This window comes from Aythya fuligula, chromosome 1, assembly GCF_009819795.1.
Source record: "Aythya fuligula isolate bAytFul2 chromosome 1, bAytFul2.pri, whole genome shotgun sequence".
Classification (NCBI taxonomy): domain Eukaryota; kingdom Metazoa; phylum Chordata; class Aves; order Anseriformes; family Anatidae; genus Aythya; species Aythya fuligula.
The window spans coordinates 76,534,550-76,550,408 of record NC_045559.1 but is presented as its reverse complement, the minus strand read 5'-3'; the positions used below and the strand labels follow the sequence as shown (position 1 = coordinate 76,550,408).

The 15,859-nt window shown below is 37.2% G+C and overlaps 1 protein-coding gene across 1 annotated transcript; it reads right to left on the bottom strand.

Moving 5' to 3' along the window:
- Positions 1–3,810: 3,810 nt before the first annotated feature.
- CMAS (cytidine monophosphate N-acetylneuraminic acid synthetase) lies at positions 3,811–15,577 on the bottom strand. Its single transcript, XM_032194759.1, has 8 exons — positions 15,385–15,577; positions 12,953–13,095; positions 12,594–12,749; positions 9,924–10,057; positions 8,556–8,650; positions 7,603–7,774; positions 5,645–5,795; positions 3,811–4,920 (listed from the first exon to the last, which is right to left on the bottom strand). The coding sequence occupies exons 1-8, from the start codon at positions 15,543–15,545 to the stop codon at positions 4,667–4,669; spliced, it is 1,266 nt and encodes a 421-aa protein (XP_032050650.1). The 5' UTR covers positions 15,546–15,577; the 3' UTR covers positions 3,811–4,666.
- Between the last annotated feature and the right edge of the window lie 282 nt (positions 15,578–15,859).

Genomic DNA, 15,859 nt, shown 5'->3' with positions numbered 1-15,859 from the left:
CAAATAAACAAGTTTCAGAACCAGAGGAAACATAACAGGTGTCAAACCCATGGAACACATGGACAAAGGCTGTTTTAAGTGTGCCAAAGCTTACTAAATCTCTGAAAGACACATTCAGCCTCAGAAATCCATGAGTCATAGATGTTTGGCGGTCACAGGAAAACAGGAAAGAGTTGTCAAACACAACATGGCAAATTTATATTCCTTTGACATCTGCTTTTGGTCATTGCTCATTTCTTCAGTTGTCTTTTCCTAGCTCTCTGTTCCTCTTAATTTTATGGATATGTAACACAACTCTCTTCAGTCATCCTTCCAAAATGAAGAATTCTTTCTTGGCTATTGCTCACACAAAAGCTGATTTATTCCTTTCACCACCTGTCTTATCCTCCTACAAGCCTTTAGAGTTTTACAGCTTTTTTAATATGTAAGAAACAAAACACCCAGTAGTCAAGATACATAAAAATCACTGATTAATACAGTGGAATAACGACTCTTATCCTTTTTGTCCTATACCATTTTCCTAATCACTCCCAAAATTTGGTTGCTTTTTATCTGTTAGTATACACTTCTAAACAATAGGTATTTTCTTTGATCATAACCCCTCCATATAAATGGATATTTTTATACATGAAATTAGGATTGTTTTTCTACCAGCTATTCCATTATATTTATCTATTCAGTTTCATCATCCTGCTCTTTACTAACTTGAATAACTTGGTATCATCCCTCTTTATTGCTCACCGCTCATTCCTTTTAACACATTTTCATATAAACAAACCAAAAATCCTTCCTTCTGCAAAAATAAGATAGTGACAACCTTATTTGGTTGCCCACATATATAAATATACCTAGGATGACAAATGGGGATAGACAAACCCATCCAAGAGCAAGGAGAACCAAAACCACTGTTCAACAAATTTTCAGACAAGTGTGTTACTGACAAGTTGTTTTAGCTCATTTATGCAATGGGTTCATGCATAATAGAATGATTTTGTTCCACTGGACATATTTTATTATTGCTCTTGTAACATTGACGTTTAGGATAATTACTCCTGATGGGCATAATGCATTGTAACTAGACTAATTTGGAGTATTTCTGGAAATAAGAATTTATGTTTTTAGAGAATATTAATTGAAAATACAAATTTTTTGAAAAAGCCTTCTCAGCTGGACACTGGAAACGCAAGTTAACTAATATGTGCTTAAAAAGCATTAAGAACATAAAATCACCAAGCATTATAAAGTACCTCAGAACTCACAAGGCCAAGTTTTATGAGATTCATATCGACCTGAAATGAACTAAGGTCAGAACACATTGGATCACCATACAGGAAATGGCACAGAAACATATATTGAACAGGACAGATCAGGTAAAAATGACATAATGGAGCCAGAAGTAGGTGAAGGTTTAACACATACCCCTTCTGCAGAGGTTAACAAACATAATGACAACATGTTACCATCCAGCCTTTTCCCCTCTTCTCAATACTCTTGGCAAGAGCCACCAAACAGTCAAGAACAGTAGAGTTCTTGAGACCTGCTTAAAATGGGAATTTTCTCTGAGAACATCCTGTCAGCAAATCCTCAGTACATTCTGCTCAATTTACAAGATGATCCTGACGTAGAAATACCAGGCTAACTCTGACGGATCAGAAAACTGGAAAGAATGAATCTAACCTTTCACAGACACAGGCACAAATCACACTGCAATGTCAAGATCTGAACTTGGACTACTTGAAAATAGGAAACACATGCAAGTGAAGGAGAAATTTATTTAACAGGGGATAACCACACACACAAACACTGAAGATCGGTCTCCAACAGCAGATCAGGGCAAAGACATCGGGCAACTGATTGTGCACCTTAATGAGTAACTTAGGCATTTATTACATCTGTCTACGTTCATGGGATATATTCCATTCACATGGCACAGGAACTTGGAAGCATACCATTTACCATATGCAAGTGCATGACAAATCACTCCATAACCATTCTCCACCTAAAAGGTTAAAGAGAAATGATTATTGAAAATTTCAGTTAACCAGCTATATTTTAAGATAGCTTAATGTAAATTATGTAGTTTTCCTTTTTCAGTCTCACAGAATTATGATAAACAGCCCACATTAGCTTTTTGGGAAATATTTTCATAACAGGCTGTTTAAAAAAAAAAAAAAAAAAAAAAAAACACCTTGAGAAACAAATCTGCACATTTTTTCAAGTTCTATGACCAAGCAGCATTATTCCCAAGTTAGCCCACTATAACAAAAATGACAAATGACCACTGAAATTTGTCTGAGTGAACTACACACCTTTAGTGAAGGGCGATTGTGGTGCCAGATATGTAGTAAAACAATATTTAGCAAGATACTACACTTTTCAAGCTTGCCCAGGATCCAGGATTTCACCTTTATGGTGACTGTTACATTCATTGTCACTGCCTCTGCCCCTCTGTGACCATTAAATCCTCCATATGATTGAAGAGCTTTTATAAAATCACGAGGAGCAATGGAGGCATGCCTCAAGATACTGTAGCTTTATAGTCAGGATTTCCTTTGCAGTGTGAGCAATACAAAAATGAATCTTACAGGCAATAGATTGTGAATTTCCCATATCCTCAGACAGCCTTTATTTTGCACACTGTCTGCAGAGTTTATCATTCATTGTCGTTTGATGTGTCTGACGTAAGATTATACCAGATTTTTCTAACAAGAATTTGTCTAAGTGAAAACATGTATCAGCTACCCTTTCTTTCTGCCCCTTATGAACACTCACATTAAAGTTTCTGCATTTCTTTTTGATACCTGTAGAGGTTTGGGGTATACCCACTGCATTTGCAGTACATTCAGCAAGTAGCTGAACCATTAAAGAGTTCCTGATTCAAACAGTAACCCTGGCAATAGTATCGATAGCTCATATTTCTATTATAGTTGCACTTACTCATATTTTTGCTTTTTCTAACATAAAAAGAATAGAAATCAAGTTCATCACAATTTCTCTAAACCTGCCTATCCACAGGAAATTGTTCCTGAAACCAAAGTTTGCAAGTTACTTGACTGTGAGAAGGTGAAGTAACTAAAAACTTGGCCAATTTTAAATGACATTATTAAAGCTGAATTGTTTAAACAATCTAGACTTCTGTAATTTATCACATAGTTTATATGAGTAAAATGATTTATCTACCTATAACGAAGTTCATAGTTCTGTCCAAAATAACTGTTGTTATCCACAGAATTTATCTCATGCAGAGCCCTAAAACCTCAATGAAAGAAATATTTGAACGATAATTTAAGAGGGGACTAATGCAGCTAATTCACCTTTCACCTGTTAACCTTACTACTAAAGGCAGTAAAATAATTTCAAATTTAAAACTTTGCTTTGTAAAGGGAAGTCAACACAAAGTTAATCAGAGAGCAGTAAAACAGTAGATGTTATAACGGGAAGAGATACAGAGAATTTTATGTTGAGAGTCATAAAATAAAACAAACCATTATCATTCATCTCTGTAATAACTGCCTGTGTGCCACTGCCATTTTATTTTTATTTTATTTTTTAGTATAACTCAAGGCTGAGCCTGACTCACTGGTAAATGCTAGGATTGAAAACAGATGCATATTTTTAGTGTCAGTTATACAAATGTTTACAGTTCTTCAAATCAAAACAGGAAAAATTGTATTTTACATAAATACAAACACACATATACACCAATTTTAAATTAGCATGCTAAAAATAGTCTGAATATATATTTTATATAAATATTTGTGGAAATGTCAGCTATGATTTTTTCTTCCATGGCAATTCCTTTTCCATAAAATAAACATTAAAGAACATTTTCTTTACTTTTTTTTTCTTTTAACTCATTAGTGATTGTAATAAAGACTTCATAGAAAGAAACAGAGTTTCTGCAAAGGAAAGATTTCAAAGTTAATGGAAGATTTAGTTCTAAATTTGGCAAAGCATTTAGGTATGTTAATTTAAGCACTTAAATAAAACCCAATATAAACAGATTCAAAGGTTAAGATGGCATAATTCCAAATGCTGCTTAATTACTTAGCCCAAAATTGAACACATGCTTAAATGCTTTTGTTAGTTAGTGTTAGTATTAGCTGGCTTTACAGTAACTAAGCTTTTCAAAATATAGGAAAATGTTTGGTAGTTATTTTACACCCAACTTCTCCAGCATATACTAAAACTCTTCCTTCCTAAAGATGTGTCTCATGAAAAGCTAGCACACAACCACAATATCATATAGAAGATAGAGGAAATGTAAATAACTGCACAACTGGCAGAACAAATTTTTTCGAAGTCTGAATTACATATCCACAAATCATAAAAAATCATTATTCCCTGAAAATATTTGTATTATGAAATAAAGATACATCATTCCTTTTGGACAAGTGTAATGATTTAGAGTAGGTTTACATGACACCACTTTTTCTAGTAGTTTCAATTGCACTTAACTGGCTTTTAAAATAATCATGAATACAATCACGGATACTAGCACTTTATCAGAATGGAATCTTTAATTTGAGGGAAACATCTTTTTAACTCTACTGCTGTGTAAAATTTGAAAGGCAGCCATCCGTTGGGATTAAGGCTTACTGAGGGGGAAATGGAGAAGATGAAAAGCGGGGAAGAACGACTGCAGTGTTATTTTTTAAGTAATTCCTTATTTCCACTTCTGCTGCTCTCTTTTTCCCCCTGTATCCTCTCCTGCTGAATTCACGTCTTCCATTTGCTTTCTTGCAGAGTTCACTTTTTCTAACAACAGGAATATGTGTTCTGCAAACTCTCGGACAGCTCCACAACCACCACTGCTTTTACAAATGTAACCAGCAGCCTTCTGAGCAACTGCACAAGCATCAGCGGGCACACCACTCATGCCAGCTTTCTTCAGGCATTCCACATCAGACTCTTCATTTCCTTTTGAGAAAAAATGACAGATATAAAAATACCACAAAGGGAAAAAAATGAGCCAAATCATCATTTTTCAATATACTTATTAATAGTTTTCAGAATTTCTATTCTTGCCACAATTTTCATCTGAGAAGCTCAACAGCACTTTGCATATGTATTCTTAGAAAATCCCAGTGATATGTAGACACTGATCATACTTTACACATAATATTCAGGCAAAAGAATGGTACTACTAAGATGAGTGAAATTATTTGAGCAGCTAAGTAAGCATTTGCAGGACTTAAGTTATCACTAAAATGTAATTTTGTACATTACATAGCTTTCAGTTTTAATTCTGTCTGATTTTTGTTTATATTTCAGAATATATAACTCTACAATATTAGTCTGAAATGAACCAGAAGGAATTCAAAAGTGTGAACCACAACTGTTTACTTGTTCAATATCGAAAGATTTTCTAAATCACACTACAAAAATAGGTAAAACATTACTTACAACAGTAGACACTGATTCATCATTGCATTTAATATTTAGATTGTACCCCAACAGGACTTCAAATAGGTATTTGCTTTTGGTGATTTTGTATTGTAATTTGCACTCTAATCCCACTATGTTTACTGTATTAGCAATGGGCAAAGTCATTTTGAAGATGAGCAGTGCTACGAAGTTTGCATGTGTATGCTACATGAAATTTTACTACCAAAGAAAAAAAAAAAAGAAAAAAGAAACTGACCTAAGTAAGCAACTTCTTTCCAGCTCAAGCCAATGTATTTTCGCCAGTCTTCCAGGACTTGTAATTTATCTGTTGCATTAACTTCTGCTACACATTCCAGCTGCATGGCTGGCAGGGTTTTTGAACAATCTCTTTCAGAGATGAGTCGAACCTATTAAATCAAGTTAGAATAAATTCTATATACAAGGGAAAAAAGCCATTTAAGTTGATTTACAAAAAGAGACTAGAAGTTTCAGATGTAGGCTTTCTTAGATATCAGAAGAGTGTTGCATGACTGGTTTCTTCATTCAGAACTCAGAGTGGAAGTGATTTGTGTCCAAAAAACACATTACAGTCTTGAAATACAAGTTGCTTTGGGAAAGCGAAACAAACTGTAGGCTTCCTTGAGCTTGAGCACAAAACAGAAGTTTACATTTATCTTTTTAAAAGCAATATGTACCAAATAAAAATACTGGAAATCATGGTACAGTGCCACGCTCACTATCTAATGCAGTAACATCTAACCTAAGCCATAGCAGGGAATAAAAGAATTTCCAAGGAAAGTATCAGCAGTTTTTGTAGAAGTAGAATATTTTTAAGTGTTTTTCCTGATTCCTCTGCCTTATAATGTTACCACATTAGTTACAGTAGGACTTCAGAGTGTCAAGAGACCACTAAAGAGACAGAAGTGGCATGGCACATTAATCTCTGGAAGTTCATTCGAAATTTTAAATTTAGAAATGATGTATAATGTAGGCTAAAACCAGATTACTGTATCAGGATTTTTAAGGATTTCAGACACAACTACTCCAAGGTTTTTGCCCAAGTTATGGACAAGCTTATCTTTGTTGTTGTTTATTGCTGTTAAATGCTAACAAGTATTTGGCATTAAGCACAGAATGAATGGGAGCAGTGCACAAAGCAAGTGTACACCAGAACCATGCACTAGAAATACAGCAAGTGTGGCACAAAGCCCAAGAGGTTTTTAATAATAAATTCCAAGTCACTAAGTATGAGAATGGGCACCCAGAGGCAACAAAACAATCATTACAAGCTTCCTCCCTTCTGCCTCACAGAAAACAAAGCTGAAGAAGTTTTGAAAAAACACATGCTTCATTCCACTACCCCAAGGCAGCACCAGCTGCACCTAAATATATCAGGAACATCTTGCCTAACCTGTTACAACAACAGAAAACCAAAATGAATCTGCAACAAACTACTCAGGGTTTAACTATCTTTGTCTTATCCATGCCCAACTCTCTGAAGAAAGCCCAAATCTGTACTTAGTTCTTACCCCAAGACTTAGTTCTTACTCTAAGAAATTCTTCTAGCTATATCAAAAGCAGCAGCACAAAGAGAAAATAACAGGAAGGCTAATTTTACACAATGCAAGCAAATAGTCTGTTCAGCAGAATTTAGTAATAATAATAATAATAATAATTCAGGAAAGCATTCATATTACAGTGTGTTATTTTTTTCATTTGACTTCTTACAACTTAGGAGCACATAAGTTATGGTTAAAGCAACTATGTGGACAAAAGCAATTGGGGTTTAATTTCCCCTCTGCCATAAAAATGGCTCATCTAGGATGAACCAAGTAATTTGCCTGGGTATCCTTCTTAGGTAGCTAAGAGATAACAACATATTCCTGCTTTGTAAAGCTGTTGGAAAAACATACAATTTATACAGCAGAGACATGTCACAATAAACAAGAAACTGACTGCTAGCTAATGTGTACGTAGACTAAAGAGCACACAATATGACTGATGCTAGCAAAACACAATACAAATTTCTTTCCACATTTTTCCAGGACAAACAGAGAAAGATGCCATAGCTGATATGAATGAAATGGATCAGTTTATCAGAATACATTTATTTTACTCTACAGAATCTGAAAACAGCGTTTGCCCCAACCCTGAACCAGTGTATCATCCTGCTTGATCTCATCATAAAGTGTCATGCTTTAGAACAACACTTACCTCGATTCCCCTTTTCTTTAGCAGATTGATACCAACAATATCTCTATAATCGTAGGAGACCATTTCCTTCTGATCTTCTGTGACATAAATGCGACCATTTGTCAGGCATCCATCAATACTGCAAACCAATAGCTTCACTTCCTTTAATGGTTCCTTGCCAAAATACCCAAAGCTAGACAAAGAAGTTATCTTTTTAGATGGAAGTTTTTGCACACTCTGAAAACAAACATTTCAAATACAATTGTGACCTTCACACAGAAGAATTAGCTTTGAAATTCTTTTTTTTCCCCTAACGCCTTTTCTCATTACCTTCACTCTCCAAGTAGATTCTCCTTCAATGAAAAAAATATAAAGCCATCTAAGACAGCTCAGTTATATTACCCACTTAAAAATTAGGCATTCATTTCCCTAGCATAAAAGCTTATGTTCTATTAACACTTATGGCAAGAAAAAATAAAACGGAGTAAAGGATGAAAAAGGTACAATAAACACATCCCATTCACAGCTGCTATTTCTTTGTAGAGATACACAGTATCTGCAAAGAAAAGGCAGCAGGCAAAATGTAATCAACTCACGCCTTCTACTTGGAGCACTCTTAGTCATGTGAATTAGTAAGCATGATCTAGACTGCGGAAACCTAAGACAGCTCAGCTAAAAAGGCCAGAAATGATACTAACACATTGCTATGGTATAGTGAGGCCCACAATCCCTTTTCCCAGGCTGAACTTACATGAACTAGCAAACAAGAAACACATACAAACAGTGCAAAGGTAATTCAAATGATTTAAAGAAAGAAAGGAAAAATGATGAATGGAAATTAAATTATTCAATTATATTTGATTTTGATTAATTTCTGAAATTGCAATTAAAAAAACTACTTTATGAATTCTCATGATCATTCTTTGAAACAATGACCAATATTAAAGAAATGAAGGAATGAGACTTGCTTTTACCTCAGTACTCTTTGCTCTGCAATAGGCCAGTCAATGTCTATATCAATATCCACACTATGCTCAGCACGCATTTCATAGTAGGCCATTTTACCACCCTAGATAAAATAGAACCTATTACAATTTTCTGCTTGGGTTAATAAAGCTACAAAACTCTACAATTTAGTATCTTGTAATGAAAGTTGGTTACATGGAAGTCATGCTGACTAGCTTAGAAGCTAGTGAGCCACCAACAACAGTATTTTGTCAGCTACACAGAACCAAGCATTTGAAACTTTATATAAGCCACAGTTAATATCTTCCTTGCACAACTAGAGGAAGTGTGCAACTAGGCTAGTATTCATTAGGTCATACTGATTCAATAGGTCTTTTAATGCAGTAAAGCAGTAATACCTTAGCACTGAATCAATACAAGTATGTTTATTTTTTGCTTTCTGTCTACGCAAAGACTTCATCTCAACTGGAAAAACATCCACCAAAACCCAGTGTAATTTAAAAAAAAATAAAAGCCCCGATCCCCTGATCCTCAGAGAGTTAGTGGCCAACTTTCAAAAAATGTGTAATTCAGCACAACTGTACAACTTCGCATCAATGCCTGCAAGTCCACACAGCACTATCCAGTGCTGCATGTGTCTATCCAAAGCATAGAAAACTAAAGCTATTACCTCTAGATTAGTAATGTATCTGCAAAAGAGCTAAGAATATAGTATTCTGACATAACTAGTACAGTATTCATATCACAAAAGTGGAAATACCTACATTAGGCTTTTTTCCAGTTGTGATGACAAACATTGGAAATTATCTGTAAGATGACAAACTTATCTTGCATGAGAAAGTTAAGAGACTATTTTTATAGATAAACAAAATTAAAGCTGAAGTAAATATGTTTGCTCTGTATTACTACACAAGGACACAAACATCAGGAAAGGGAAAAAGACTGTTTAAACTACAGCACAAAATAGGCATAAGGCAAAATGTCTAAACTTGACAAGAATGCAAGTTTATAGATTGTATGAGAAGCCTGTGGCACTGCAGGTCAGTTTTATACCCTCAGTAACGCTAAACTGAATTATAAGGTATGCACTTACATAGCAGTAAATCTACATGAAACTCAGGTTTTTAGGCTTATAAGTATATACAGTTCAATATTATTTGTACAAATTTGTTGTGAAGGAGGCTGTAACTGGTACTGCCCTAACTACAACCAGCCCTCTTAAATTACAAATAATATGCTGTCCTAAAGTCAAAGTGCAGTTAGTAGATACTGATGGCATCAGAAACTGAAAGACATCATTGAATTCAAAACACTCTGTGACAAGAGTAAAAGATACATTTTTTCAAACAGACGTAAAAAAAACCAGAAGCACTAACCTGCAAGTAGCCTTTCTCAATCAAATGCCTCTTTGCAAAATAAAATGATCCATTTTCATACAGCTCCCCAGGCCAATCTTGCCTCCGGTACCGTTTTGCTGGATTCAGGTTTTGGGGTTCTGTCATTTTGTTTTCTGTTAACAGACAGAAATGCCAAAATAAGTTTTCCAGAATCCCTGTTCAAAATCACTTAATAACTTTCTGTAACACAGCTTTCTGTTGGAAAATTAAGGACACAGTTCAGTCACCATCTTATTTCATTATTATTTCTAATTTTTTAGCTTTATAAAGAATCACTGAATTGCTTGCTCTTTTTTGGAACTGTGGGTAACGAAGTGGAGAACTGTCCTGCATTTCTAGCAGAGTAAAATAAAGTTCTACTTTCCAACATAAAAATAATAATTAAAAAAATCCTGAGATGTTATCATCTCCTAAAACTGATTTCTGAAAGTAGTAGGGGGATATTCTTCTAGAGTGTTCCTGCTAGTGTGAAGGAAATACCATATCCCTTCCATAATCTATCTCCTAGTACACAATAGGAAGGGGTTTAGAGGCTAAGCACACAAAAAAAGCATTCAGCTACATACACCTAAAAAACAAAATGCCCTAAAAGAACGGAGAGCTGAGAGGACCATCTTGAAATCTGAAAGGTGAAAAATAAGCATAGAAGAAATTTTGCCTGTGGAAATATCTCGGTACTTCCCCAAAATACTTCCTATTTAGAGATATACATAATATTAACCATTCTTATATGGTTTAATCGGTGTCCACACTGATTTTTTTCACAAAATGATTAGTTCAGATACTGTCACATTTTTATTTTCTAAAAATGAATATGTTCAAGCAGTGCCTTTGAACAAGCAAGATCCTGTAAGATCTCATACTGTTAGCAGAAACTGAACCAGCTGCCAGAGACTTCCGTTTTTAAGCCACCCCAATTCACATGCACAAAGCAGCTAAAATTCATTGGGTCTCATTATCCCATGAAGAAGTTAGAGGGTATTCACAAAAACCCAAAACATGCTGAAACTTCCATATATATGAACTTAGTGTTCAATAAATACAACTTTGTGCTTAATGAAGTTGACATTCCTAAGCAGGGGAAGACATCTGTGTATTTCAGGGTACATGAATATTAAACCTCAATGCTGAAAGAACAACAGAAATACACAGGAAGAGGTACAATCAGTATTTTAAATTAGTCTGAGAAGAGCACAATACTGAACTGGATTCTACTCAGGCAAATTGGTGTTACCTGAAACACTGTGTTCCTGAAAGGCAAGCTGCTTTTACCCTTAAGCTGTGAATGTTTTCAAAATTTTTAGCTTGTTCTCCTCATATGTATGCCTTGCAGTTGAGTAAATCTTTTGCTACATTAAAAGACTTCAGGTATCTTCTTGCACTAAAGAGCAATTTGCTCTTTTAGGTAGGCATCCAGGCTTTTTTATTGTAACAATTTGAGGATAGATGTTATTTACAGAGGTCAATACAGGTTACCAAATACCTATGGAGAAGTGCTGGCACACCATCATTTCAAAGCCACATGGTACATCCAAATGAGATTTAGATTTTCAGATGTCCATCTAGCATCTCAAGACATGAAGTGGACTTTCACCTAGTCATCTAAAATACAAACCACAGAATCCTACACTTCTATCCATGATTTTGATATTCCTCTTACACATTTATCAGTAAATTTTCCTCCTCTTATGAGGAAAAAGGAGTATGTTCATGTTATCTGTTTATTCTAAACAAAGGCCAAATTTTTATTCCAACATACCTCCAGTATCAACATTCATCTACTTCGCATTTTCTTTTACAGCACGATACTTTGTGAACTCACAAAAAATTACATCTGAAACATTTTAGATATCAACAGAATAACATTAGTATCTGAGTAACATATTAATTTTTAGAAAATAAAAATGTGACTGTATCTGAACTAATCATTTTGTGAAAAAAAAAAAAGGAAGCAAAAATGTCTACTTTAATCACAGAAACAGAAGCAATGTGGGGAATAGTTCTTAGTACAAGCACAGAAGGTACTTATCTAGCTATGATAACATATAAGCTTTTTAAGTAAAGTTCAGTCCTGAGTCACCTTGGAAAGAAGAATATTTTGTCTAGGAAAAACAGTATTTCTCTGTATGAGCTACTTGACTTCGGTCCTTATGAATCAAAGGCAGTTTGCAATCTCACTTGAGTCAGCTGACAGTTTAGCAGGCTGAAAACAACCCTAAGCCTCCAAGCTATGAGGTTGCCATCCGGTCTTGACTAAGATTTAGCTCACATTATTTGCTACTTATTAGCTATCACACAGTAATACTAAACAGTTCCCTAGTTAAGACAGGACCTCAGAGTCATGTCCACAAAAACATCAACACCCACCACGCAGATGTTGACATGTAAAGTTTGGGGAAGTTATTTTTGAACCTAGACAAGATAATAGTATTTTCATTTTCAGCATCTTAAGATTGTCTGAGCAATGATCAGTAATATTAAAACAGCACTACTTAAGAGGAATCTTAAGTGATCTTAACCTTTCAAAGAAGCCAGCCTATGTCTCTAAAGGCCCTTCAAGATATAAATGTCATAGGTACAAACATTAAACACTTGAATAAGTAAAACTTTGATTAATTTTAACTGTAACCAGAAACAGATAAATATTACCTCCTTTTTTTACCTCGCTCCATCTAAATTGATGCCGTCTCACAACAGAGAAGACAGAATCAAAGCCCTCTTTCTGGATCAGATCTGCCACTTTTATAAGATCACTGGGATGTAAACAGGGAGATGTTGCTTGAATATTTCCTACAATATCAACCTCTAAAGAAAAATAAAGAAACATTTATGAAACAATGAGTATTTTAATACATACAACCCCAAAATGTGGTATGAGTGGATGCCACAAAAGGAGAATCTTTCCAGCTTTAACTTACTATAGGACTTACTTATTTTTCTAAATACTAAATGCATCATTCTTACAGGGCTACAACATAAAAGCTCAGCATGTTTCATTACTGATTTACCCTGATGATGATTAAGAAACTCTCTGATAGCTTCTAGAGAAGTAGAGGAGTCTTGAGATACTTCAGGGCTTCGACGATGAACTTGGGCGCCAAACTGCTTTGCAACCTTCTCGATTTCATCGTGGTCTGTAGAAACCCACACACTGTTGGCAGACAGTGACAGAAATGAATGATTACATACAGAACAACACCCAGTACTGTCCACTTGTCTGCTGTAATCTGCTAACCTGAACAACTCCCTGTACTATACCTGGCAATGAAAGCAACTAGTTCTTTTATTTGTGTGGTAAAACTACTTGTCAGTCCAACAAAGCACTTTTAACAACAGGGATAAAACACACACACATTCATCAGATTGTACAATCTAAAGCCTGGGTTGCATTTCAATTTAATTCTGTAGGGTGCCTGATCTACCACATCCATAGGTATCTTAAACAACATAAAATTCAAAGTTGTAACTAGAAAAAAAATCTATTGCCAGCATGCCACAATGTTAGGCATGCTAAAAGATCATTGTATTATGACTGGTTTGAATGATGTATTCAAAATCACTGCAGAGTTCAGAAACAAGGCTAACAGTAAGTAAAAATGCCACTCAGACAAATAGCTTATCCTGCAAGCATTTTAAAATCTATCAGTTAGGCTCCATACAATCCCAGGGAAAGAACTGTTCAAGTTACAACTGTGTGTGTGTTGTGGCACTGAAAACCTTCAATACTAGCAAGGCAAGACTGTTGTGCGTCAGAGATAACAAACATTTACAAAAGGAAGGACAAAGTCTGAGTATCATGTGAAGGTAAACACCACCTGAATACTGTAAGGTGGCTGCTGCCATCATTATGACAAAAAAGCATAGGAGATGCAGAAACAAAAATGAAAAAAAACTTTATTCTCTCAGCAATAACGGCATTCTCAGTGCACTGCACATAGCAAGTAGTGCTTTAGTTAAACTTTTCCATTCAAAGACATCATGAGATTATCAGAATCTGTGTACGACAGTGACAGCAATATCAAATCACACCCACGTAAATGAATGCAGAAGATGTATTTTCCGTAACCTCCTTCAGGATGGCTAGTTTAAACATACCCTACCCATTTGACTAACAGTGTTTTGCTGTGTAATGTGTACACTGTCAGTACAGCTGCTTCAAAGGGGACTTGAAAACCCATCACACTTTCATCTAACACACCTGTTATGCCTCACTCCTATCAGGAAAATTCAAGTAGAAACGTGGAGGTCACTCAAACCCTCATATTCATAACAGGTTGTTAAACAATACGGATTCACCTGCATGAAGTTATTATCAATGATCTAGGTCAGAAATGTTTTAACTGTTTCTTTATTAAAAATAAAGCCACAGATGCTTACTGTACTTTTCAGACTATGGTAAGGTTTTATGGGACAATAGTACAGTAGCTATGGGATATGGCAGATTTGTGCATACGTCCAGCTCTGAATCTTGTCAGGCTACATTTGTACACTTTACTATAAAACCTGAAGTTCAAGTCCCTGCTCCTAACATAACACAGAAGGTTTGTATCAGGAAGTTGCACCTAAGCATGCTACGTACCAAGAGTATCCTAACCACGCACTAGTTTTGATTACAGTTACTAGTATGTGTGCGGAAAATTCTCATGTTTCTTCTGGTAGAATGAAAGAAATTCATTCATGAACTTCTTTACCGAAAGGGTTGTTAGGCACTGGAACAGGCTGCCCAGGGAAGTGGTGGAGTCACCATCCCTGGAGGTCTTTAAAAGACGTTTAGATGTAGAGCTTAGGGATATGGTTTAGTGGGGACTGTTAGAGTTAGGTCAGAGGTTGGACTCGATGATCTTGAGGTCTCTTCCAACCTAGAAATTCTGTGATTCTGTGAAATTTGTAATGCCCATATTCTTAGCACAACTGATGTGTTTGCTTCTATGTGACTAACGGTTGCTGCCAAAGTTTCACACACTTTGCCACAAAGTGAGCTCCTGCTTCCGAGCACACAATTATTTCATTCTCTTTGGCAATTCTGAGACTTTCTCTGCCTCCAGGACTCTGGGAACTTGCAGAGGCTGACAGAAGCACGCTCCCTCAGCCTTACACAGCGCAGGCAGGGGGATGATTTTACTGCTGTCTTCGCATACGTAGCACGAAGGCACAAGGAAAACTGAGCAACATTTTTTGGGCACGCGCAGCACTAGGACACTCTGCAGGACCACAAACGCCACTTGAGATGTCGCAGCTCTGTCACAACGAGGGCAACCAGCCTCGGGTCACCACCCCTGACACCCTTTCCTGCTCCCGGCTCCCCAACCCCCGCAGCCCCACGCTGGCTCCCGAGGGCCCAGCACCCCGCCGCCACCGACCCTGCCTGGGGGTAACGGCCCCCGCCCACCCTCACACACCCGGGGGGGTTGGGGGGGGGATGCGGAGTGCGCATGCGCACCTGTGGAAGACGCCGGCGTCCAGCGCGGCGCGCAGCACCCAGCCGACGAGCGGCACGCCCGCCAGCAGCTTGATGTTCTTCAGCGGGATCCCCTTGCTGCCGCCGCGCGCCAGCACCAGCGCGGCCAGGTGGGCGCGCGGCCGCGCCTCGCCCGCCTCCATGCCGGGCGCCCTTCCCGCTACCGCGCGTGCATGATGGGAAGTGTAGTCCCGCTCCGCGCCTGCGTGTGCGCGAGGGGGCGGCCGTTGGGCGGGGACGTGAGGGAGGCTGGCAGGCGGCATGGCGGCTGGGGCAGGGCGTGGCGGGGCTGCCCTTGCAGCCTGGGGCTGAGCACGGCTGCAGGCTGTGTCAGGAGTGCCGCGTGGCTCTCAGCTGACTGGATTCAGTAGCTTTCCGTCAGCTGCCAGCATAAATCTTCAAACTTTCACGTCCTTCCCGTGGGGAGAGCGCCGGCAGAGGGCAGAGTAATCACACC